The sequence below is a fragment of the Sturnus vulgaris genome, chromosome 1 (assembly GCF_052056855.1).
Source record: "Sturnus vulgaris isolate bStuVul1 chromosome 1, bStuVul1.hap1, whole genome shotgun sequence".
Taxonomy (NCBI): domain Eukaryota; kingdom Metazoa; phylum Chordata; class Aves; order Passeriformes; family Sturnidae; genus Sturnus; species Sturnus vulgaris.
In genome coordinates this window covers 113,523,969-113,550,707 of record NC_142243.1, presented here as the reverse complement: position 1 = coordinate 113,550,707, position 26,739 = coordinate 113,523,969, and the positions used below count along the sequence as shown (strand labels likewise).

The following is a 26,739-nucleotide window of genomic DNA, read 5'->3' as shown; positions in this document are numbered from 1 at the left end:
AGCAGACCCAGGGAAGTCCATCTATTGGACTCTGCGAGTTGGGCCATGTCTCTCCCTTGTTTAGCTAGATCTGAGTTTCTGGAGGAAACAAGCAGAGTCCTGTGGCCAAAGGGTGTCAGAGCAGATGGTTGTAATGGTCTCTTCTGATTTAAAATCTTAACAATTCTCACACACACCAGTTGCTCTGTTTTAAATCATGTAGGAGGGTGCTTTCTGATAGAATGGGAGCATGAAATCAGGCAGGAATGGGGTGTGTAGAAGTTGTTGTCTACGATGGAAGAGTGCCTGTTGCAAGCAAAAAAAAAAAGCTCAGTGGGAAGTAGCTCTCCTCTGCAGAGATTGAACAGAGGAAATGTCTGCTGCCCCAGGCTGGGGAAATTCTCCTTCTTCCACTGGCTTTTAGGAATATCAGGACAGTGAGGAGAAAGTTCAGTTTGTTGTAGTAGCTGAAGGGGATGGATTTTGTCCAAACTTGATTCCAGGGCTGAACTATTTGCGTTATTTTTGGCTGTAACTGCAGAGGGCTGGTGGGAGAGAAGGAAAATGAAATTGAAAGTTTCATTATTCTTGGCCCATGTTTAGTGTCTACTGAGTGTTCCTGAAAGTCTAAGTGACTGCTTCAAAGACACCTGGAGAAAGGCTGTTTTTTGTGAGCTTAATGCAGAAGTGTATTGAGCAGGACTGCAGGTGTGTGAGAGCAGTTGTGTGATGATACACAGAACAGCTTCCTGCTCTGCGAAGTTTTGTTCATATATCATATCATGCTTGAGATGTGTAGCTGGCATTTTAAGTGGTCTGTCAATTATGGCTCTTGCAATTGCTGGAAAGCCTAGCAAAGCACTCTAGACCTGATCATGCACTGCAAACTGTAGAACAGGGGAGGATACTCTGCAGAAATGCGAAATTGTTAGGGGCATGGGAATAAAGGAGAGCTGGATCTTTGGCTCTGTTTGGGATGGGTTTGACAGACAACAGAATACAAGAGTACGTGAGAGTGCTTAGAAAGGTGAGCTACACGTTGTCTGAGTAGGCTTCTGGTTGAATTTCAGTCTGAGAGAGGACTTGTGAATTTATTTTTTTAATATTATTTATTAATTTTTCTTCCTTAAGTGATAGGATTAAGTTTATAGACATCTGAATGGCTAATTAAGCAGTGGCTTGCAAAGGGATAGAATGACAAAGATGAAATCTCTGTATCTGAAGTGTGACATCCAGTTACTACTGTATAGCAGTGTGATGCTTCTCTTTTAAAATATGAAAATGTGTTGGGTTTTTTTCCTTTATTTAAAAACCAAAGGACCTCTCAAGTATTTGTATTGAGTGAGATAAATGGACCAAAATAGAAATATGAAAAGCGTATTTATGCAGAAAGTTGAACAAGTAGCCCCAGAGCCACTTCTCAGTAATCTGGATTGCATCTCTGTGATATTGTATGTGTGCACTGAGGTATTTTGCTTCATGTTTGTTTTCTGGAAGGTAAGGTGCTTAAGTTGCAAAAGTGAATACTGGATAGAGTTGAAATTTACTTAATTGAACTTTTAATTATCAAAAAGTCTGGGAAAAAATAAACACCAATAAGAATAAAATGCTTGTTGTGATGTTCTCCTGATTCATCATGCAGTAAGTGTGGTTTGTTTTATTTTTTAAAAAAACCCTACATCTGTTTTGCAGGAGAAACTGTAGAAGGTCTTCGTGAGAGCGATTATCTTCTGATTCATTCGTGTCGGCAGTGGACAACAATTACAGCTCACAGTCTGGAGGAGGGTCACTACGTCATAGGGCCAAAGATAGAAATCCCTGTACATTATGCAGGTAAAGCTATTGTTGACCTGAAATACAAATTCAAAAGTAATTAATTGCCTACCACTTATACTGAATACCATGTTTGAGAGAGTGAAGCTAAGCCTCCTCTGTGTTAACTCACATGTCTGTGAGTTAACTTTTTAGTAATGTTACAGAGCAAGACATACTGACTTGCTCTCAGGGCTGCTAAATTGATGTATTTCATTGAGCAGCACATTGACAGAACACGTTGCTGTGTAGAGGAATTGGTTTCAATTTGAGCATAATGGGTTGCCAGCACTTCTCATGTGTGAATGTGGAGACACAAGTGTGAATGTTTGAAATTGCTTTGAAATGTTTGGTCAAAGGTGGAGTAGATTTTACATTCAAGCCGGAGGGGATTTTCTGATATTTCCATGTTAAATACCAGGGACTCTTCATAATAATGCTACAGTTTTAAACTAATGCTCCTCAGTAGGGCCTTGTCTTTGTCTGCCTTCTTGGTGATAGAGTAATATTATTGTTCCAAGTAGGTATGATCCAACTAATCTATATTTATTTTATGATTTCAAATTATTTTTACTTTCCTAGGAAATTATTTTTAATACTGCTGTTTAGTGTTCTTATTCACAAGCTGAACAGAACAATACAATGTGAGTGGGAAGTACTTATCTTACAGCAGTAGATAGAAAACTTTTAAAAGCTGGAAAGTGTGAACTGAAAGAGCCATGCTACAAAATAAAGACGTGGGCTTAGTGTTTTAATTTATCTTCTGTATAACCAGTTATCAATTGGATAATATGTTTGGCTCTGCTAGAGTCTCCTTTAAAACACTACATGTTCAGGGTGTGCTGAGCTGGACGAGACCTGGCTGAATTGCTTTGTGTCAGTCACAGCAGTGCTGCAGCTCCAGAGATGCACCCTATTTCAGTGATGAAAATTACACTACTTGCCTTCTTGGAGTTCACTGCTGGAACATTAATTTTTCTAAGATATTTTTAAAAGCTTTGGCCTGATGGCATATAGTGTCATAATGTATGTGGCTTCAAAACTCGCTGAAGTTAACTTTCTTAGCATAAACATTTTCTAGTGCTTATGCTTAGTAATGTTGATTTTTCTTTTTACACCTCCTGGCTGCATAAGCTCTACTGGTGTGGACAGATAAACACTTCACTTCCTTCGAACTGAATGCCGTGTCTTAAAATCCTTAAAGTGATTCCTGGAAGGAGAACAGAAAATAAAATGGTTATTGGCATGAAAGAAGTTCTTAAGGGGTTTACTGAAGGCTTGGTTTGGTTCTTTATTTTTAAAGTTAACAAAGATATGGTAGTCAGGGTTTCCTGGCTCTTCGTGTTTCAATTCATTCATATCTTAAATTTACACAGACACCAGCAAAATCAAAATCTATCCCCTAAGATACTGCAAAAGTGTCAATGTGCTTTTCTTCCTGGCTTGTGTTAATGCAGGAGAAGAGGGTGTATTTAGTTAGCCAAATATGTTTTGCTGTCAGAGAAAGTTCCCTGCCACAAAACCGTCATTAATGAGATGAAAATACCTGAAAGTTCAGAAGCTTCCACCTAGTGAGGGCACTTCCTGAACACCTGATGAGCTCCAATGTTGCCAAAGGAACTTCACAAAAATGGTCTGTGCTAACTTGCAAAACCAGAGCATGTCTGATGGGCTTGCCTGCATGAAAGGAGAGATGAATACACGTGAAGGATTAGTTAGCCAAGCACTGCAGTTTGGCACTTTTGCTAACATCTAAATGCAGTTAGAGATGCCTTCCATACCCTAAAGATTCATTTGTGCTGCTGTGGAGTACCATCCAGAGGTCTGTGAGCTAACACTGAGGGTGCTTTCAGTGCTGCCCTGTGCAGTGCCTCATGTTCCCTGCTCTTGGCATCCAGAACCCCCCACTGGAGAGGCCAAGTTTAATGGAGCTGCCTAAGCCAGCTTGCTAGGCTGGGTGCTGACCTGGATTATAGGAATGGTTTTTGCATGGTTAAACTTTAAACTTCTGTCAACTAAGATGTACTGCCTACCAGAATGACCCTTAGAGATGGAACATAAGAGTTCATTGAAATTATTTTCTATGGTTGTTTCGGCTTTAATAGAATACCTTTTTTTGTTGTTTACCCCTAGAAAAATTTTAATGTCACAAATTACAACATGATATTGGTTGTAACAGTTGAGCAGGAAGAGACACTGAAACTGACTTTATTTTCCTGAGATTACGGCTTAAGTACTGCAAAGTTATCACTCATATATATAAGTATGAGCATAAAGTAAATCTAATTTTGCTACTTGCTAAATCAATTTTTGATACACTTATTAAACAATACAATAAAAAAATAAAAAACAAATACAATAATGCCTTAGTAAAGAAGGGGAATGCTGTATTTTACATTTAAGTGAAATTTTATTACCAGAACCTGAGTTGTGCAGTCTTGCTGGTGATGCTTTCCTTACTGTGAAGGTGAAAAGAAACAACTCTAGTTGTTTCTTTTGGTGGTGGCAAACATAGTTAAATTTTTCTGTTAAAGATCATATATGACAGCTGTTAGTGTAACCATTCTCTCTTGAACATTCTCTCCAGCCTGCTTCTCGTTAGAGTAAAAATTAAGGTAGCATCAAGTTACATTTTTATGTCATTAAAACCAATAACTAATGTGTTTCTGGCACTTAAAACAACAGAAGTCTATCAGAATTAATGCCCTGATAGTGCCCTGTCTTGGCATGAAGGAATGGGTTTCACAAGAATCCAAGGTAAGCCATCACAGCAGATGGACCTTCCTTTGGTGTTGCTTGCTTTCTTCACACAATTCACACTTGATACTTATAGGGAGGTTTTTATCAGCTCTCTGTTTGAACCAGTTTTGTTTTGTTTCTGGTATTCTGATATCCTTAATTTCTACTCTAAAAGCAAGTGTGTGTTACCAATGCCCTCCAGCTGATGTTAAATATTACTGTTAGGTTTTGCTTAGGCAGCACGGTAATCTCTACCTAAATGTCTCCCCTGGTAGCCTCTGGAAAATACTGGTTTGTGATCTCAGTTTGGAAGATACAGGGCACGTTGGTGCCTTGCAGAATTACACTTTTCTGTGCTGCTGCTTGCCAAGAAGGATACTTTTCATTCTTCTGCAGAAGTTCTGCATAGAAAGATGTGTCCCAGGGTGACCACATCTCAGATGTATGCTGTGATAACTGAAAGGCATTGGACACACTCTCTCAGGGTTTTAATACCGTGTCTCTTGAGTGTTGTCTGATTCTTGCATTATCTTCCAGGACTCTACAGCTCAAAACTATCCAAAGTATTTCTGAGGATTCGTCAGCTCAAGCCGCAGAGGTATTCTGCTCTGACTGTAAATGGCTTGGGTTCAGTCTGTTGTAAATGCCTGTGCTACGTGGCCACAGTTGTTTATGTGTGCAGATTATTGATGTGAAAGTGGATGATCAAGTTGGATGTGGTTGCTTAAAACCTGCTGCACAGGAAAAGTGGCACAGGAGGCTGTGGAATGTGTGCATACCCCCACCTACACAGTGCAGTCTTTTCTTTCAAAGGCCGTGCTACTGTTGGTGAGTGCACACGATGAAAGAAAAAGGTACCTTGGGATGAGTTGGCAGCATCTAGGTCATTTTGCCCCAAATAATCACTCCCACATTTAATCAAATCATAACAGGACTTTCAATGTTGGATTTTTTTAGGGCCTTATCTCTCTTGTTGCAACTGATGATTCATTTTCTCAACTGTTTGGGGGTTTTTTCCATTCTGAGAGGAAAGTTGTTCCTTTGAGATTATGTTTAAAAAAAAGGACAAACACACAAATGTAAAAATCCTTTTCTTTTTCTGTAGTCTTCTACTCAGTTTTGCCCAGAGTTTGGAGGGAATGCCTCTTACATCTCTGCTGCCATCTGTGTGCACACAGGAGGCAACTAATAGCAAAAATACTTCTATAAAGATATTAGAAAGTAACACCCTCTCCAGGGTGTGCCACACTGTAACACATCCGGGATGTTGAAAGTCCTCCTGTGAACTCACACCTCCCTGCCACAGAGTGAAGGTGTGCAATTGCTAATACAGAGTAATCACTGGTGCCCTGCTCTGGTTGCTTACCTAAGTGTGCTGATAGCTTTCTTAATGTCTTTTAAATGAGGAAATATAAAACCTTGTCATGTGAACCTTCCCCAGGTGGGGTGCTGGATGGGAATGAGTCAGAAGGCCCTTCTCTGGTGTTGGGACTGGTGTACAACAAACACCCCAGTGAAACCTGTTCCTGCTGGTTTGATTTGCTAATGATGGAGCTGTGTCTGATGGGCCTGCTCCTCCCCAGGTCCTGCTCTCCCGGAGGAAGCTGCTCCCTGCAGGTCTTCTCAGGAGTGAACTTGCCTGGGTACAGGAGAGCAGGACAGCTCCCTGAGATTGGGCAACCTGCAGCTGCAGAAGTTTCTCTCTCGGGTCCAAAGGCCTGGCTGCCTCCTTGGCACTGTTGGGCCATTCCTGTAGGCCTATTGCTCTCCATGCTGGAAGAGCCATCCCTTGGACACTGTGGGAGGAGAGCATGGTGTGAGTTAGGCATCTCCCAGTTGTCTTGAGATGAAGACAGTGACAGTTTTTCATTAGCTAGCCTGAACCTGCTGCATCCTGGTTTGGAAGGTCTGGAAGAGCTCATTTTTCTTTCAGTGATGCTGAGCACTCTTAGATGCTTATAGTATGTTGGGTCTTCTGTAACTTTGCTGTGGAGCTCTCTTCCTAGCCCTGGGGAGAAAAGAGCAAACATTAGACTGGCACACATCCTTCGCTTGCCAACATTATGGTATCTACTGCCAGCTTGTGTTACTTTGGGGACAGAGGCTGCTTAAGCTCAGTTCAGACTCTCCACTCCCTCAGATGCAATTTAATGCTGTTTGCTGCTCAAGGAAGGTGGTGCTGGACAAAGAATGCTTTGTCCACTGCTTTGCCTCCCTGGGAAGTGCGGGTGGTGCCAGGGAAAGCTATGCCTGTTCTTCTGAGGGAGTTGAGCAGCACAGCTCCAAAGAGGTAATTTTATGTTCAAAGAGGTGGTGAGATCTAAGGCAGGGAGGGACACTGCCTTAGAGAGAGAGAGAACTGAGTAAAGAACTTAGGTGAGTCCTTTCCAGCCAACAGGCACACCACTCCCTGATATGAAATGTTTTGCACTTTAATTTGTGTTTTGCTTTGAACTTAACCTGGCACTGAGCTATCACAGAGTTCTCCTGAGGCTTTTGTGCTCTGCAGCTGAGCATCACTTTCTAGAGAGCGGGGCCTGGATGCAGTGCTCCTGAGAGAGGCAGGCTGCCATGTGTATGTGGGCTGATAAATAATTAATGAATGGGTATCCTCAGAAGAAAACCAAGAAAACAACCTACCCACACATTTAATCCCCCCAGTATTCAAGTTTTGTTTTGCTTTTTCTTTTTTTTCTCTAAAAGGGTTGTGCATCTGAAAAGCAATCGGAGGTTTGAAAACTTTTCACGAGTACTTCTAATAAAAGAAAGCATTGCCACAATCATATAGCCTTCATGTTTTTAAAAGAGAGATATGACTTTGTAGTTCTGAATACTTGACTGTGTGAAGTTTCTTGAGAACAGCAATCTTTCTCTCCCCATAAACATGTAGAAGAAAGTGTATTTGGTATTCATTTGAAAGTCTGATTGTATCATCCCTGAATATTGCAGAGAGAGAGAGAGCATTCATTTTATTGAACAGTTTATGCCTCCTCAACTCTGAGATCAGTAATGTCCATAACACTTGTAATTGCCCATATAGCATCATTACATGCTTTTCTGAAAATGTTTATGCTTTAAAATATATTTATTGGCTTGATTTTAGTCTGTTGCTACTTCATTTTTCCCACAAAGACTTAGCTTTTCTTAATTCTAGGAAATCACAGCTTTGTAGTCTGGAAACTCTTCATATTCCTGACTTCTCAAACCTGTCACCTTGAAAAACTGGATGAACTCTTCTTGTATATAAGCAAATATCCATATTCGTCTTCTTTTTTCCTCAGAGAGTTACCTTCAAGTTGTCAGACTTTCCCATGGTCCTGTCTGTTATTTGACTTTCTGTGCCCATTTAAATTTTGGCAAACACTTCTCAATTGATCTACAGTACAATATCAAAATTCAGTCAATGAGATTGCTGGCAAAAATTGCTTATTTCTTTTGCATATCTGGGTGCACTTGTTCTTCCTGTTCTTTCATCTCCCTCTATTAGCCAGTCTGGTGAAGCAGCAGCTTTTTACCTAATTTTAATGAAATATTCCTCTTATGTCAGATCACCTGTGTTGGAGAACCTTGTCTACTTTGTGTTTTGTTTTGTAACTGCTAAGGAAAGTACACGTCTTCCTTCTTTTTTTTTTTTTTTTTCCCCCTCCTTTCCTCTAGAGTCATGTGCTGACAGCTTCCCAGGATGGAAGCTATGGAGCAGCAATACCTTTTCAGTGTGGAAAGATGATTTAAATTTAGCATCAAGTGAAATTATGCTGTGCAATTCTTCGTCAGGTTGCACGGCTGAGAATCTTTCACTTTTGACTTCATCTCTCTAGACCCAGCCAAACTTTTTTTTTGCAGTGTCTAGTTTCCCTAAAGTTACCATCCTCATAAGTTAAAATCAGCAGACTGTGAAACTATTTCTTTCTTTATGTATATAGAACCTTATGTCTATGAGAGATTCCTGGTATCCCCTACAGAACTTGTAGAATTTGCTTGGATGTTCAGTTTGGTGGGTGGATATATCAGTTTGTATCCAGCTTTTTAGTGATATCACATTCAACACTCTCTTAGTTCCCATTTACCCTTTAGGTATTTCAGATAGGCCAGACAGCAAAACTGGAACTGCTGTAAGAGTCTGCAGCCCTCAAAGACTGTTGCTCTTTGATGTAATGAGACAAGTAGGATTAATTCACAGGGTAATAATATTTCAAGCAACGGAGGAAAAGTCTGATTGTGTCCCAGAAGTTCATGGAAAGAAAATACTTGCATTTTCTCTCTTGCTTTCTAACCTGGAGTGGGAGTCTGTAGTTTGTAGGCACCAGTTCTACTATAAAATATGCTTGATTTTTGGGGGATTTGCTTGGTGCCTTAAGAACAAAGGGACAAAAGCTTGTGATGGCAGGGATATTTTTCAATCCTATTACAGGGAGGTACTAAGTGGGAAGAGGTGCATGCTTTTAGATACAGCAGTCCTGATCTCTTGCTCTCCTCAGCTTTGATTTCAGCACAAGTCTAATCTTATCCTTGTTTTAAAAAGAAAAACCCTAAGATTTTCCTCAGCGCTTAACTTTATGTTTTATTTTTGAGAAGCAAAGTAGCAAGAGAGAGGGAAAACTTGCGGATTTTACAACTGATGACTCCTAGTAACACATGTTCCTCTCAGACTTCCACAGTTCTTGGCTGTTACTCAGAGTCTGCAAACTTGAAACCTGCTGAAATTCAGCTGTGGCCTTACAAGCATTCACTGTGAGGAGGTTGGTGGGCTTTTTTGTTTCATTTTGTTTGCTCGTTTTAGATCTCCATGGGCAGCAAAAAAGCCGATTAGAGGTGCATCAATTAGGAAAAAGTTCTAGAGCTCGTACAAAAGAAATTAACTGGGGAGGATGACTTTTTGAAAGATTGCAATTGAAGGAAGGGTAGAATAGCAGCCAGGAAACTGGTTCCCAGAAGACTGGGAGATGGTCTGAATCACACAGGATTTGCTTGGCATTGCTTGAATTACTTTGCCTTAGCTGGTACAGTGGAGCGCTGGGCTCATTTGCATGATGCTGGAAAGACTTAAGTGCTTGGGAGAGAGTCTTAAAAGCTGCCTGACTTAACCACTGGGAAGCTGAGAGAAAAAGGCTGATCCCCCACTGGGAATCTGAGGTGTATTCAGTGCTGTACTCGAGGTTCTGGTCTGATCCCCCATTTCTATTGATTTGAAGCTACCCTAAGCACTAGCTACAAGGAAATGGGAAATGTGGCTCCTGAGTTCCCAAGAGACAGCTGCTCTCCTCTTTCATGAGGTCTAACTTCAGAATTCAAAAGGGAGGAGTTGCATGAACACTACAGCCTAACCAGCTGGTGAGCTCCTGCCAGCAAGGCTGGGCCTGGGAAACTGTGCCTGTTTCTAGGCACTGAGCAAGGCATGAATAAAGTGAGAAGCTGCTTCACCTCTTGCCTACTCTGACAGGATTGTAGAAAACCGTACAGTTAAAAGTCTTTAAGGATAGTTAGAAGCTCAAAGAGGGTTTCTTAGTCTATACTTTGTAATTGCAATCTGGAACTTCACACCAGTTTTCCTAAAGTAGGAATTTTACAGTTTTAACAGCACCCATCTGGCCTTGAAGTTATCCCTTAATGAGGTAAAGAGTAAAGAGAAGGGAGTTGTAAAGGCTACGTTTAATCAGCCCTTCTGTGCAAACTTGGGGGAAGAATTTTTATTAAATTCTGAGAAATGGTATATTTTGAGTTGATGGTTCATATGGGCAATGATGCCTTTCGTTAATCTCTTACATAACACTGCATGGATTTTCATAGAGAGTACCAGGTGCAGAAGAAAGCAAACACTTGTGACTGCCAGGAATGAAGCAGTCACCAATGCAGCTATCCCACGACTCTTACCTGGATCAGAGTTCATGCTAGTATCAGATGAAGACTCTTGCAAAGAAGTATAGCCCTTAATGCTTGGGGAATTTGATTATGGGCTATTGCACACTCCTTTTCATTTGGTTTATTCTTCTGCTTTTGGTTTCACTTGTTTCAAGTTCATCCCCACTTTTTCCTTTGCTGATATTATGACTTGTTACATGGACTAAATCTGCATGGGAATTTGTGAGGGAAGAAATTGCCATGAACTTTCTATAATTAGCCTGTGAAATCTCTTTCAGACAGGCTGTCCCTTTTCCTACTAGGGCTAGAGCGGGAACTGTTACAACTGAGCTAACATGGCAAACAAGCAAGGCAAAAATTATTGATGTCTTTCCCTTCTGTAAATACAGAACCCAGCTGGCAGGAATGTAGAGCAGGAATTTTGATAGGTCATGTGTGTTTAGGGAGGGAGCTGCAGAGAAATCTTGTCTCACAGGATGACGCCATCCTGTGAATTTTTGGATGCCCAAACAGATGATTTTTTTTTTTTTTCCCCCTACTGGAGCCAATATTTGCTGCTGAAAACAACTGATAGGAAGGGTGGTAGGAATTCTTTGGTCAGCATCCTCCCTATGGAAACCGGCACACTTCACGTCTGGGAATGAGAGCTGGTCACGTCAGTGCTGCCAATTAAAGCAGCTGACATCACTGATGTCCCAAGCTTTGATTCAACTACTGTACCAATTGGTGCCAATAGGAAAATAAAACCGTGCTATTTAAGTCATGTATAACTGTTTATATGGAGAATGTAATTTGTGTGTTTAATTTAGCCTGTGATCCAAGGCAGTGATTCTGCTGTGTCAGGGAAAGGCACTTCTGTGAGCTTTGAAAGTTAAAGAAGTGGAAAAACTGGCATTTTCCTCTGTCGTGGGTTGTCGTGCAGAGACTTTCTGTTCTCAGTTGGCAGAGATGAACTTGCTTCAGTGGTGGGGGGGGAAGCTATTAACACTAATAGCAAAGGTGACCATTATTACCTGCGTAGAAGGAACATGGGTATTTAACTTCTTGCTCTGAAGGACCTGTGCAACAGAGAGAAAGCCTGTACTTATTTCTTACAGCTTTATATACAGACATGAAGCTCTGTCTTCCATTCATCCCCTTTACTGCAGGTGAGCCTCAATTCTTCTGTTGAACCCAAATGTGCAGTTTGACTCCAAAGCTGGGTGGAGCAGGGGCAAAGAAGGAAATCCATTGTATGCTGTAAGAGAGCTTTCATAAATGTCCTCAAACAAGGAGTGCCAGGCTGCTGAGCCGCCTGTCACAAAATCTACAACACTGACAGTTGCTACTGTCATCTTGAATGGTTGATAGCCTATGCAGAGAAAGAAGGACCTTTTAAATCAATGTGTTAAGGTTATGTTTTTCAGGGGAGGCACCTTGGCATCACGTTCTTTAAATATTTGTCACCAGTTCAACCTTTCCAGCTCATCTCACATGAATTCTATATTGCAGTGGACTGGGAATAGCCAGCCAAGGCTGGCTGGCAGCATTTGAGTGGCTGAAATAATTCAAGCTGGCTTCATCTGTTCATTATTGCCTTGTTCCATGGCACTCGCCTGGTCCTTCTTGTGCCATGTGTGGACCAGCTCATCATGTGAAAGGTCCCAATTTCGTTATGATGGCTGCACATGTGCTCAAAAAGGAAGAGGGATGTGTGAGTAGGATGCAAGATCCCACCTGAAGGTCTTCATCAAAATGATGGGAAGTGCATTCGTTGTGTTTTGCCAGAATAATTGGTTTGTGTATTTTATTTAATTTTTAAGTGATTTATAACATTTTGAGCATAGGCAAGTATGAGGTGTGTGTCTGTGGAGGAGAAAACATTCAGAAAGAAGTACTGATTGGGAAAAGCTGTCTCTGATAAAGGGCCTCTGCATTTCCAGACTTGCTTTACTTTCACTGAAAAGTAAACTCTGTGTAGGCCAAGTGGCATCACTGTGAAACTTGATGGGAAAAGTGAAACAGGGGTGAGATGGATGGGCAGGGTGACTTGAATAATCCAGCTCTTTGATATTATGTCTCTGCTAAATTAATTACTAGGGCTCAAAGTACGTGGGAGAGTTAAGACGTTGGCTACACAAATGGCATTGCCAAAAATAGAAGAAAAACAAAGTAATGCTGCATTAGATTCATGGATCTGAGTTGAGAGATTCTTACAAATGTGGCTTAGAAACCCAGAACCAACTGCTGGGAAGGATGTGTCCCTCAGAGTCAGTGTAGGAGAAGACCTAAAGCATGTCCTGGTGTGTGGGATGAGAAATACTCTGAGTAGGAATGAAGTTGCTGTATGATACTAAATCAGCCTAAAGCTTCACTAGACAATGTGGGACTTTGGATGAGGGAAATGGTCAGTTCTTGTAACTGTTCATGGTGTCAGATTTTTTTCTGTGCAATGCTGTTGAACCATCCAAGAGGAGAGTTGCTATAGAAACATAACACGTGAATTCAGACAAACTTTCTAAATAAAATCAACAGAAAACCTGAATTTGAGTTCAGACTGGTAGTGTCTTAAAACAGCATGTAAATAGAAGAGAGAGTGACATTTATAATAAGATCTAGTATGCATATGTTCCTATCTGAAACACTGCTTTATCTGAGTCTAAAAAAAAGGGCTTCGATAGACTCGAAATCCTAAGGGTTGGGGTGGGTTGGTGGTTCTCCTTTTTTTTCAATTTGGCTGCTGCTGACTGACCACTGTCCCACTTCAGGAAGTCTGTGGCTGCCTGTGGGTTACCTGTTTGTCCACTGGTGTGTCAGTGCTGTCAGAGACACACGAAGGTGTCAAAGGATCTGATGGAGCTAGTGAATCCAAAGGTCTGCAAGAGCCAGAACCAGATGTGCTTGTGCTGACTTTTGTCATCCCACTGCTGGCCGTGGGAGTGGTAGGGCAGTATTAGGGAGGGAGAGGAGTGAGGGGGAAATGCTGGTGGAGGGAGAAGTAGGGGACAGTAGCAGCAGCAGCATGGGTGATGGTGGATGGCAGCAGGAGGAAGAGATGGAGGGATAAGGGCTCCCCACTGGGAGGTCAGAAACAGCAGCCTTGCAAGGATGAGGTGTTCTGCCAACCTTGGTTTGGGTTCAGGGCTCTCCTGAGCACTGAGTAGATCTCAAATACTCTGCTTAGGAAAATTTCTGGTGCCATTTTAGCAGAAAGTTGCTTTGCTAATCTGCATTTCTGGTTAAAATTCTAATGACTAGAATTAGTCTGTCTAGAAGAAAGAGACATATGGCAAGCAAATGGCCTTTTCTAATGAGCCTCCCACTCAGCAGTTGGCTGCTCATCCAGTTTGTGTGTGGCACACTCTTACAGCAGCATCTTCTTGCCAGATAGGAAAAAAAAGATTTAAATCCTGCAACTTTTTGATGAGTTTTCTTTTAGGAAAGGGAGTGGGAAACATCAGAATGTAAGTATTAAACAAAGACAAAACTTCGCTGTAGCTTCTGCAAGAATTTTTTACCAAAACTGTAAGAAAATATTCCAGAATCTGGTTTAGAAAACTGGAAAGCACTGTTCTTTACCTCTCAGTGGTGGCTGGGTACCATATATACTTCTTTAGAGCATGTGAAATTTTTAATGATAAATAAACAAGGTAACATAATGTCTGACTTCTGAAAGTCACGGTAGTCTCAAAGGCTGTAGTAAATGATTGCAGCTGGTCTATAAAATCCTATTAAAATTAATTTCAATAAATACTTGTCAGAAAATACTGTATTTAGTAGCCAGTAGTAGGTCTGGAGGATTGATGGAACCATTGTTTCTAAACCATGGGTGCCACCAGTATGGGAACATAAAATTTATGATGATCAGTCTCTGCTGTTAGTAATGGCAGTGTGACTGATCTAAGAGAAATCCATTGCCAAGGTGTAGCTGTGTAAGGATTCATGCAAGTAAAAACTTATTTATGCCCATCTTCCTCATTCAGCCTTATGACTTCAGATGAACTTGTGGCAAGGTCAGGCTGTCCTGCAAAAGAAGAATATTCTGTGCTGTGGCAATGCCTTTTAATATTGGCTCTGATGTTAGTGTTTGTTCCCAAGTTGGAATTAGTTTGTGAGTAGCAAAGGGAGAATCATCTTGCTGCTAACCCCTTCTGAAGTTCTGCCTCACTTCTTGTGCAGTAGTGCTGCTTTTCCTTCTTGCTGTGGCTTCTAACACTTTTCCTGCCACTCAGTGATTGCTTTGAAAATGTGAAATACTTTGCTACCCTCCATGTGCATTTGTGGATACCCAGCCCTCAGCTAAAGAGTGAGGGCTGCTTTATTTTGAGCACTGCCACTACATGGTGGGTTTGTTGGATCCTGTGTAGGAAAGAGGCTGGTGAAGTACTTCTACAAGAAAAAATGAGAGATATATTTCAGACCTGTTTGAGGACTGCCTGAAAAAAAGAATGGGACCTAGTGGAGTTCACTAGGATGGTAGCAGCATCAGTGTGCACCTAATCCTTCACCAGGTGCTATTTACTTTGTCTTCAGTTGCCATGACTAAAATCCTTGTGGCTCTTTCAGAAGAGAAAAGGAAGCTATTAGCAGCAATGACTGTGTTCATCCGCCTCTTTTGATAACGTATGAACTCATAATTGCAACTTAAAATAACTTCTCCCAGTCCATCCCTTGGCTGCACAGTTGTTATCTAAGCAGCCTGGAAACAGAGCTGTGCTGGCCTCAGGCGCTGCCAGGTCTGCTGTCTGACAGACTGGTTCGAAATCTGGGGATGAGCTTCTCAGCTGGCCGACACAGTCTGGGTGTTGGAGGTCTTTTTGTAGACTGTTAATCTTCTGTCTTGCAGGCTTTCTTCCAACTGTGTGTGTCTAGCAGGGACTCTTGGGAAGCTCTCCCTCCCCAGGCCTTGCCTGGACAGATTCCAGCTGAGTGTGAATGTACAAACCTTTTCCGTGTCACATTGCTGGTGACCAATTATAGCAGCACAATGTGGGGGGGGGGAGAGCTGAGGCATCTGACCCTCTGTATTTGCCAAGTCATATTATCATAGCAAGGTGTGAGTAATTGCCTCTCTCTCTCTCTTATATATATACACACACACCCCAATAGCAGATCTCACTTTGATTTGATTTCCAGAGTAAACCCGAAGGTATGCTACTCCCAGATACGTCTTTTTTGTGTGTAAGCAGTAAAAATCATTCAGTGTAAGTGGGTTGAACTTTTCAGGGGGGGAAATGTAAATATATTTTAAGAAAGGTATGCTCTTACAGGCAAATAACTAAAAAAGCAATGTAGTAAAACTGCCTACCTAATTTTACCAATGTGGCTGAGCTAAACTGTGTTCTTTGCTGTTGGGATGCTCGTGGGGGATTTAATATTTTTTTTAATCTAGGTTTTCCATTGTAAAGCATAAAGGGTGCATAGGCTCCTATAGCATGGTGTTAAATAGGATCAGTGAGGAGCTAGTAGGTCCTGCTGACTGTACAGTAAATAGTTGACAGTTTCCTATCTGGGAGTAAACTCAAAAAGTGTCTAGCGTATTTCCATTCTCCTAAATTCATCTCAGAAAGGGTAAAGAAAATTTAGTGCAACTCAAAATCAGGCTTATGCACTTTCCATCTCTGGTTCTCCAAAAATAGCCAGAAGAATTCTTTAATGTGCAATTTTCAACAATACTATATTACTTTAATATATTTCAGTATTTCATTTAGCTTCAGGTGTCTAATACCACAAATTTTAAGAGCACAAAATAAATTTAACTGATGTGTTTGAGGGAGATGGTGAAAGATGTCTGTGATGCTGTAAAATTCCTCTATTAATATTGCCACAACTTGCATACATTTCAGTGGGTGTGCAAGGAAGCTGGTGTTTCCATTAGAAGGTTCCTGCAAAAGAAGTTTGAAGTCCACACTTTCCATTTTGGAAAAGGCTCTTAAGGGAGTGAGGACGGAAGGTAAAGTCCTAGCATTAGAAACTTACTAAGTGTTTAAGGGCTGTGAAAATTAAATTTCTCTTCCTCAGGTTTTGAAAACCAAGCTACTATATGAATGCTTCTGAGGGGATTGCTCTGCCCAAATCACTAGCAGAGTTATCTGCTGCCTTGCTTAATACAAGGCTACTTTTTCAGGGTAAGAACATTTTCAGCTTTAAATGCCTGTTATATATCAGCTGCTCTGATGGATAGGAGTTGTACTGCATATAAACAAAGACCCTCACTTTGAAGGGCCTGTGTCATAGGAGCCGTATGTGTGATTTATGTGCATATTTCTAATTTTTGCATCATGTGTGATGATGATGAGTATTGATTGTTTTCCATATTTACTGGTCTGGTCACAGTGATGTTTAGATGCATTTATAAAATAAAGTGGAGGAGAAAATAAGTATTACTGCCTGGAGCCTCCCCTTGAGCACCAGTGTAAGCCCTGCTCTTCCAAATCTGAATCAAAAGTTTCAGCTGTTGCATTTTGAAAGGCAGCACTTGAGTAATACTTGATCTTGTTCATAATTTAGTTGGATCAGTTTAAAACATACTCTCTTTATAAAGGCTTAGTTGTTTATAAAGCTCAAAACCTTGTTTGGATAGCTATTTGGAAAACTAAAATGGGGGACCTGGTTGGTAAGCATTTGCCTAAGGCTTTAGTATCATTGACTTCAAAAGAAATCAACAATAGAAACAATTTGGGCTGGTTTTGGCAGATGGGGCTTTTTGTTTAAAGCTGGAGGGATGATCTTGGGAATAGAGACTGAATACTTTGACTAGCATTGTTCTAAATATTAGTCTCCCTTGCAGGAATTCTCTGTACTAAACAAATAAACAAAACTGTTTTAAAAGTTTGTTCTTACATGTGAGGAGCTGTTAAAATGAATAGACACCCTCCTACCTGTGTCCTCAGACAGTTTCTCTGAAATAGATTTTAAAATAACTTTGTGCGTTGTCTTTTCACATTTAGGCTCTGCTTGTGGCACACAGCCACAAGTGCATGTTGCTGCATGCTGCAGCATGTCATATCATGACTTCTTAAGCCAGATGAGTTTCACAAGTTAATTATGCTTAAAATTAACAAACGCTGTAACTTGGAAATTTGTCTTGAGTGATTGGTTTTGTTATTCTAGGGCTTAGTAACTCTCATCAGGTAATTCTTCACCAAGTATTGTCTTCATTTGAAATGCCCATCAAGTTGTTTCCTTTGGTAATTCCTCACTGGAGGAAAACAACTTCTTTCTCTGCCATAAGAAGGAAGTGGCTATGGCACATGAGTGATGTCAGAACTTCTGGATAATGTTTGGAGTAAGCAAAAAAGCAAACAGCATCAGGGAAGGATTAGATGAAACTCTTCACTGGCCTCTCAGGAAAGCTTTTGTGGATGTATGTAACATTTTCTTAGCTGAGCCATTGATTTTTTTTTTTTAAGTCTTTTTTCAAGACAGTGATAAAAGTCCCAATAATTTCAATAGGATCAGAGCTAGATTACTAATAAGGGCTCTTGAGAAAAGCCTATTTCTGAGTATTTCAAAATACTTGTATTCTCTCTCTGGTATTCTACTCATACTACTATGGTACAGTGAGAAATATAAGGAAGCAATTTGGGTGACTTTTGGTTATTTGAACACAGTGCCCTGGATCTATGGGTTCACGTCAGTGAGAGGAGGTGGAGGCTACAGATGGCAAGGTTTCCAAACCTTACTCAGAGACAACTAAGGTTCAAAAGCCTTTTGCCTTAAACATTGAAGCTTGATCCAGTGGCTATAAAAGAACATCCATCTATATACAGAAATATATGATGGCAATATCAGTTTAATGCCCAAGGATGAATGGAGATAATGCAGATAGGAGGGTGCATATATTTGTTTAGCTGATTTCATGTGAAATGTAGTTCATATGTACTGGCAGCAACAACAAAAATGTGATTCCACAATAAATTTAGTTTGATTGTAATAGCAGCAGCAAAAAAGTGTGTCCTTACAGACTCGGAGCATGTAAGTACAATTACTAATTTTAAATGCACTGAATTAGTCACTCTCAACCACCCACAGCAATGGATTTATGTGTGTTGCATTTTGGGAGCACCTTTTTAGGTTCCTTACTCCTGGTTGCTGTGGCTCAGAAACACTGAGGAGTGAAAAGTATAAATGTGGTTTCCACTGAAAAGAGCAGGTGCAAGATCATATACAAAGGATTTGTATTATTTAATGAGAGCACCTCTTCTTGAAGAGTTGGACTGCAGACTCTTTGAACCATATCCAATCAAACATTTGGAAACAGATGCCTTCAACTGTTGTTTCCTCCCTTTCCTTCCAGTAGATAAAATTGCAAACATTAGAACTAGCTAGTAGAAGTTAATACTGTATGATAACTTTTTAGTTTGAAAAAAGAACAAAAAAACCCAAAACAAACAAAAAAAAACCCCCACACATCCAGACTGTAGTAGTCAAATCTCTGTTTTCATGTCCATGTACACTTGTAGGATTTCTCATCATAAATTGAATGTATACCAGGCAGAAGTCAGTAACACAGTAAATGTAAAACCTCACTCTACTGTTTTCATGGATGTCTTTCAGTCCCATGGTAAATGTTTTCTTTCTTTCTTTTCTACATGGGAGTTATCACTTGTGATTTGTGGAGACCTATAAACTTCTGTGTTTGACTTCTCCAGAAGGTCTGACTAATAATGACAACATTTTTTCTGCAAACAGTTACAGAAGAAAGAGTTCAGACCAACATGGAAATCAAACTTTGGGTGTCGACACCAGTGTTCTTCTAAATAGTGTAAACAACCAGACAGATTATTCTTAGCAATGATTTACAAACCCACCAGAGATTTGATTGCATCCAGATTATAATGCAACATTTCCCTCTGAGCTGCAAAGTCAGTTATTTTGCCAGTAGAAGTTGTTAGATTGCCACTATTTTATTTTTTCCTGTTATTTTGTGCCCATATGTGGTGTCACCTTAATGTTTTTGGCTGCGTAACAGTCTCACAGCAACTAAAGCAAAATCAAATTAAACATGTGAAGAACAGCTAAAGAGATTGCTAAACTCATGTAGAGATTTGCTAAATTCCCCCAAATGAAAGAAAGAAAGAATTTCTTCTGTGCCTAGCAAATTCTTTTACTGTAATCTTTCCCCTTATGTTATCAGACTGATTTAACTGTTTATTTATTTAATTATTTACTTCTTTTTTTTCTCTGCAGATGTACTGGCTCCAGGCATTGGCAACTAACCCGAGTTATATTTGTGGAGCTGATGGTTGTATTGTATTGATTGTGCTATTCCTAAATATAGCAAAGTCACTTTTAGACTGTTCTCTCCCTCTTGTTTTGCAGCCGTTCCGACATACATGTTCATCTGTTAAGCACCATTGTCCTGCAAGCTCAATGCCTTGGCATCTAAGTTTTGACTAAAAGCTTTGTGATCTTGACATCTGCAAAAAGTAGTAGTGGAAAAAATACCTTTATGCTGTACTTGACTATGAGAAATTTGTAATGATATTTTTCAATAGCTGTTAACTGTGAGAGTAGATTTTGGGCCATTTAAAAAAATCCCTAAACATTCCCCTATTTCATTGTGCAATTAGCAAGACCGACATATTATTTGACAAAAGCAATTTTTAGTTTCCTAAAAAGTTACTGGTATATGGTCTTAAAGGGTGCTTTGTGTTAGAATAAATCCTTCTCAGGTCCAGAATGGTGACAGTAAATTTTCTATAGTTTTTAAGTTCTGTAAACCTTCCTGTAAATTGTAAACCTTATTGTTGTAGTCTTGCAAGGACAAGACGGTGGGGCTATTCCTGTGGTTCATTGTGAGATGAACTGCATTCCTGGCTATGAATGTGCTGTTGAAAGTCTTGTTCTGGAGGCATATCAATGTTTAGGCTCAGCCAGGAGAAAAGGAGACTTTCTCAGGTGAAACAGGAAGGCGGATGAGACTGAAGTTCCACAGGCTGGACGCATAGCGTGAGTGTGTTATAACCCATGTCTAGATAAACTGCTCCTCTTAGATGAGAAACTCTGTATTTTTATTTACCAGATGCTACAGGCTGAGGTGATGGAAAATGAAGAGGAATTCCTGGCTCTGGGCTGAAGTATTTGTGTGGGCTTGTGTAATAGAGACGCAGAATTAAGAATAGTAACTGAACTAGCCTGATCCTGACCAGAGACCAGCTTTAAAAGTACTTGGTCTCTGGCTAGAAAGGAATATTTGTGAGAACAGTTGCAATTTGGCACTAGTTGCAGTGTATTCGTGAGCACGGATGCAAAACTAGAAGAGCATCATGTAATTCCAATGGAAAATGCCCAACCACTAACATTTCAGGAGCAGCAGCAGCTTTTGGTTGCATAGTGCTGGATGCTGGATCTGTTCACGTGCCCCAGCTGTGCCTCAGCTCTGCAATTGTTCTCCATGGGCTCTCCAGAGGTGCCCCACTGCTGGTGTGTGGCCTGTGGTGGCCAAGTGGGACACTGCTGCAGCAGAACAAAGTGGAACACTTGCTACGAGCTCCTTGCATGCTATTTCTGTTTGGTAAACACAATGTAAAGCACTAGAGGAAGTTGTAAAGACAATAATTTATAATCTCTTAAATTCATGACGTAATCAGGACTCTTGCAAGAACAGATTTTGTAACCATCTTTCCTGTTTTATTAGTATTATCTTGTATTGCAAAACTCTTCCTATTATCAGATCACTTTGTAGGTGTGTTTATTCTTAGGGGCTGGGACTTCTCTTTCCTCCACAAATTGAACTGTTAATGTCTGATATATTTACGTTACACCCATTTGCCATTTTTGAGTTCTTGAAGGATTGCAGTCTACAGTTTAACATTCTTCACTGACCATATACTATTAGGACTTTCTTGAGTCTGATTTATATGACCTTTCAAAGGAGCAGCCAGCTTAGTTCAGTTAGTTAGAGCTTGGTGCTAATAACACCAAGGTTATGGATTTAATTCCTGTATGGGCCGTTCACTTCAGAGTTAGACTTCATGATCCTTGTGGGTGTCTTTCAGCTCAGAATATCCTGTGATTTGTGAATCTGTATGGTGCATTTCCTCTAAAAAGGCTTAATTCCATAACCTTTTCTAGTCCTTTCTTCATCCTGCTGAAACTAACTGGTAAAAATCCTTTCATACAATCTGTATGTTGACTGCTTACACATAAATGTGCATTTGACAAAGCAGTTAATTGTTAGCCTGCCATATGTCTTACATACTGATAAAGGTTTTAAGCAGGACTGAAATCAAGCTAACAATGGCTTAAATCGTACAGCTAACAATATGAATGCAAATTTGTCAAGTGTTGCAGCCATAATATCTAAATAGTCCTTTAAAAAGAATTGTGGCTTTGTTCCCAAGATTTTCTTGGAGAGATTTTTTTGTTTCTATTTCTTTAACAAAGATGGAAAAGGTGCTTGGGCTGAATTTTTTTCCCTCATCTTAGAAGATAATACATCCAGAAGTACAAATGTGTACTTCTAACAACTTGTTTTCAAAAATGTAGCATTCAAAATAAAATTCTTTGTGCTCCAGAACATTGTAAGCACCCAGAAAAAAAAATGCTACTGTAACTTCAGAAACTTCTTACTTGAACTGAGCTGTGACTGGTCTTAAGCTATTTTTAGTGGATACTTCAAAATTAAAATACTACTTGCACAAGCTGATCAGAATATCGAGTCATGAAACAGATCTTATTCCATGCCTTGTTCTTGCATGCTGACACAGTAGCGAGAAATGTGTTTCCAGGTGTTGGTACATGTGTATATGCACATAGTAATATCCATGATCAATCACCAGACTACAGCTCATTTTCTTACACCTAATTCTTTTCTGAAGAAAAGTGAGTATGTGTATGACATGTTCAATTTCAAACTTGGTTTAACCAGTTAAAGAGCTTGACAGTCTTATTATTTCTCTCTGTAGAGGAGCTGTTATACCTGAAGCACCATTCAGATATATAGTGGGAAGCTTTCTTCCTCCTAAAGGCAAGTAACGAGAGTTGAAGAGGTGATGGCAACAGAGTATAATGTTCAGGGTATATGCAGGTAACTCTTTAGAGCTGCATGGATCTTCTTCAAATGGCTGTATGACTTGTTTTTTGTGACTTTTTTTTTTTTTTTTTTAATCTGGCAACCTCTTCCTCAACTGAGTGATGCTTCCTGCCTCCCTTTCTTGGTAGGGAGCCTGCATGTTCTGCCAGAAAGCAGCTGTCACTTGACACAATCTGTTCTGTACTCCAGCGTAGGCTGGCTGCTCAAAGGGGAGCTCTGTTGATTCTTACACATTAGGAGATTAGAGAGTGACTTCAACCTCCCTTGGTTATTAGGGCTTAAAGACCAGCTGCAGAGTAAAATATTTGGAGCCTGTTTCACTAGCTTTCTGCAGTGAAGTGTGTCAGGGTTATGTGTTGAAGGAGAGAGGGGTGTGCTATTCTGACATCTCTTCTGACATGTATCATGGTAGATGTGGTGGCAAAGGGAAAGCTGGGGCAGGAAGGTATGAGATTAAAAGTTTATGAAGTGAGATTTTTGGTTTTGTTTTTTGCAGGGATTTAATAGGTAATGTCCATGTTTTAAAATTTATATGTATATATAATATCTATTGTCTACATATATGCTCATACATATCCAAATATACACACACACACATACGTCTGTCTATCTGAAACTGTCATAACCAATTACTACTGACAGCTTTTTTTAGGGCCTGTTAGCAATTCAGAGTTGCACGATGTTCTTCCTGAAGGCCAAGTTCTTGTTGCAAACAGAAGAATAATGGGGTAGTAATACCAAGCTTCCTTAACAGCAGTAAGTGAAAGGAAAAAAAAAATATTTCTGCAAAATAATTAAGCCTGTTTGGAAGGTAATGAGCTCCAGAATCATGTGCCAAGGCCTAGTTGCAAGGAGTTGCTGAGTTACAAGAGACACTTGTATGTGAGAATTCACTTAATTCTGTAGAATAAGCTTTAATTAATAATTGGCAGTACAGGGAATTTTGCCATCTACTGAGTCATCTGAGAGTCCTGTGAAAAATGTCTCCTCAGGACAACTCTGAAAGAGACAGTAGTACCCTACATAAATATCTTACCTAATGCTCTGGTTCTGTGATTACTGTCCAGACAGTCTGATATGAAAGTAACACCTTTTGGGGTATATTAATTAAATTTAATTGAAAAACAATGTAGCTGAAGGATATAAGAAGAGTTGATTATCCTTTGGCATTTTTCATATTCCTAAATCTGAATGAAAAAAATATATTTTTGTGTAATTTCAAGGCATCTTTACACTTGCAGTGTATACAGTCTTAAATTTAGGAAAATTTCAGCTAAGGGTATATTTTTTAAATTCTTAACATTTATGCTTCCATGCAAAGACAGCACAAATAAAGCCTGTTAGCTAAATTAAAGTGGTTTGAGAAGGCAATGTGAAAAATCAGACTTCAGTGTATATTTAGAGTTCTCCAGTGGTCTTATAGGAAAGCAGATTGTATACAATTTGACCCATTTATTTTACTAGAAAAGCAATTGTAGACAGCATGGGAATGACTGCCATCTTGGAAAATGATGAAAAATGTTTCAAAGAATGCAAACGGCTCAACAAAAAAAAGTTGTCTGTTTAAATGCAACCTCATGTTTAAATGACAAACTGTGATATTTCTTGATTTCTTAAAGAAGTGGTTATTTTCTCCTTCAGTTTGTGAAGTTGGGATTTGTCACAATAATTCAGAAAATTCGTGAGTTCCACAGACATTGTCCATGACTGTTTCAGCTGTTCAGCAGTGTTAGAGATCATGAGGTTGAATCCTTCTCGCCTCTCTCCCACCCCTTCCCTCTCTTCTGTCTGTAAAGACTGTTTTGTTTGTGTAGTTCCTTGGAACAAAATCCACTGACAGCAGTCTGTGCAATAGATTTATTAAGCAAATACAGTAGCTCCTTCTGTAGCTTCCTTTCCTGTATCATGCCTGTGACCCCTGGAGTTTTTCCAAGATAATGTCAGTCTTCTGCTTCATAGTTGGATACATTAATTATGCTTATGTGGAACTGAGCGTTTTAGAGTTCATTCATTCAGGCATTGCTGCTCTTCACAAATCTTGCCAAGTTAACTGTTTCCTAGAGGTGTTTGGTTCCTGCTGAAGGCCTTTAGGTTATTGTCTGTGGGACCACCTACTAGCTGGTCAGTGGTGAACTAGCTAAGTGTGGTGATGCTGTGCTGCTCCTTGTTTCCAGCTTTTACCTAACAGCTGAAAGTTAAAAAATAGGACAACCCTAAAGGTTCTTTTAGTACAGCAAATTCATGCAGGCTTCTGCAGTTGGAGACAGTCATTGTAACTTCACTGAAGAGTTTGGACCTCTTACCTGCTGTTGAAGTTGTTCAGGGTTCTCTTTTTAATGTAATGTCTTTGATTTATTTTTTTTTCTGTAAAGATCCTGATATTTCTATGGCCGGTATAAGCTGAATAACAGCAACAACAAATAATTCCTTACTTTTCACATTTGCATAAGTATAGTCAATAAAGCATTAAAAGCCATTACTGCAGGGGTAACAAACCTGGAAGTCTTCCCTCAAAAGTCTCCTGTGTATGAACTGTGTGTGTATTCTTAACATAACTTTTCTAAGCCTCTGCAGGAAAATATAAGGCAAGTGGTAGAAAATCAAACCAAAGTAAAAATTAAGGGTCACGCCTCACTGATTAAACATACCTGAAAAAAGTACTTTCTCTTTTAAATAATGTGATGACCATCAATTATTTGTCAAGCCAAGTAAAAGACAAATTTGTGGTGCTTCTCACCATATTCTGCTGTTGTAGGTGTGAGCTGCTTGTGCTGCACCTGGAAATCTTCTGCAAAGCTGTCCACTGGGTACATTTTTACTTAAGTGCTGTATCAAAATAAGGACCTGAATGAAAACAGAGTGGAAATAGTGATGGAGCAAGCCTGGCAATACTGAATGATGACATCTTTCGTGATGTCATGTGATGGTAGGAACAGGAAGTGCAGCAGAGTAGGAGGACAGAACTGAGCTTTGATTGCTAAATATGATGAATGCTGTCAGTTCTCTGCTAGTCTAATTCTTCCCTAGTGGATGAGTAGGATGTGCAGGCTTGCTACTCTGTAGGTTATTTTATATAGAAGAACTGTATTTCTTTGCAGGCTGTTGTGTGCTTACATCAATCAAAGGACAAGCTGGTCTAACTTAGATGATGAAACTTCTGTTTGTGAGGACTCTTGATTGCATATTAACTCAGTTATGCCTAGCTGATTGTGATGGCACTGTACCTTGTTAAATTGAATTAATTTGCATATTACCTCTGGAGTAATCAAGAATAACTGTAACTACCAAGTGCTTGATTTCATCACATCATTACTCTGAAGCATAAACTTTTCAGTAGTGGCAAGAATGAAGAAGAATAGATTCCCTAGTGCAATTTTCCTGGAAACTTGATTTGAAGTTTTTGCTTAAGATGATATTTAGGGCTAATGGATTTGCACCATTATTTTAAAAGTAGTAGATGACAAATCAGAGTCTGTGGTGGGTGTTGATTGCTACCAGTAAAAGAATTGTTGAGGGCCTGCCGAAACATTCAGTTATCTGGCTTTTTCCAGGTGTGCTTTTGTTTGTGAATTCTCTTACCCTACTAAATGCTTCCTAAGGTCTTTCCTGGAGATTCAGATGTTGTCTGTAATCTTATAAAGAAGTTTATAAACACATTTAATTAAAATCTGTACAGGGTCTTAAGGTTTATGGGTAATTATGGCCGTCCTGCAACAAATGAAAAAGCTGCCTGATAATTTTGTATGGGCGAATAAATGTGAGTAGACTGATGAAAGCATCCAGTTGAAGCTTAAACTCTCTGCTTGTCCTCTGTCTGAATTGAAACTAGAAGCTCATGATTTATACGTGGTACATCAGTTCACATTCAGATGCTGCAAATCCTGCACAGATGAGCCAAAACTGGAGAATACTCCCCACAGCGTGTATTAACAGGAAAACTAGCTTTTGATGGGTGGCTACTCTGGCCCCTTAAGGTACAGGAAGGCTGCTCTAAGGTCTGCCCAGAGCCTTCTCTTCTCCAGGCTGAACAACTCCAGCTCTCTGAGTCTGTGCTCCAGCCTTCAGATCACCTTTGTGGCCTCCTCTGAGCTTGCTTCAGCATAGTCCTCCTTTACTAGTTGCAGCAAGGCCAGTGCAAAATCCCTCTGTGTCTGTGTCCATAATGAGGCAATCAGTGGTACTTGATTATACTGGCAGTTTTGGTGGACTACAGAGCTGTTACTGTGATGGTCTGTGATTGATCAGAAACCTGAACTTTCCAATCCCACATTTCTAGCAAGATTCTACATCTTGCTAGTGCCAAAATGCCAGCCGATATTTGAAGTATCAGA

At 40.0% G+C, this 26,739-nt stretch overlaps 1 protein-coding gene across 2 annotated transcripts in view; it reads left to right on the top strand.

Annotated features, from left to right (window-relative positions):
• Positions 1-26,739, top strand: part of GAREM1 (GRB2 associated regulator of MAPK1 subtype 1) — a 100,901-nt gene that overhangs the window by 21,031 nt on the left and 53,131 nt on the right. Inside the window, exon 2 of one of the 2 annotated variants that reach the window (XM_014874305.2) lies at positions 1,672-1,812. In XM_014874305.2, the coding sequence (XP_014729791.2) occupies positions 1,672-1,812 (141 nt within the window). Of the gene's footprint in view, positions 1-1,671; positions 1,813-26,739 lie in introns of those variants that run through there. The other variant, XM_088174450.1, reaches the window with a different exon arrangement.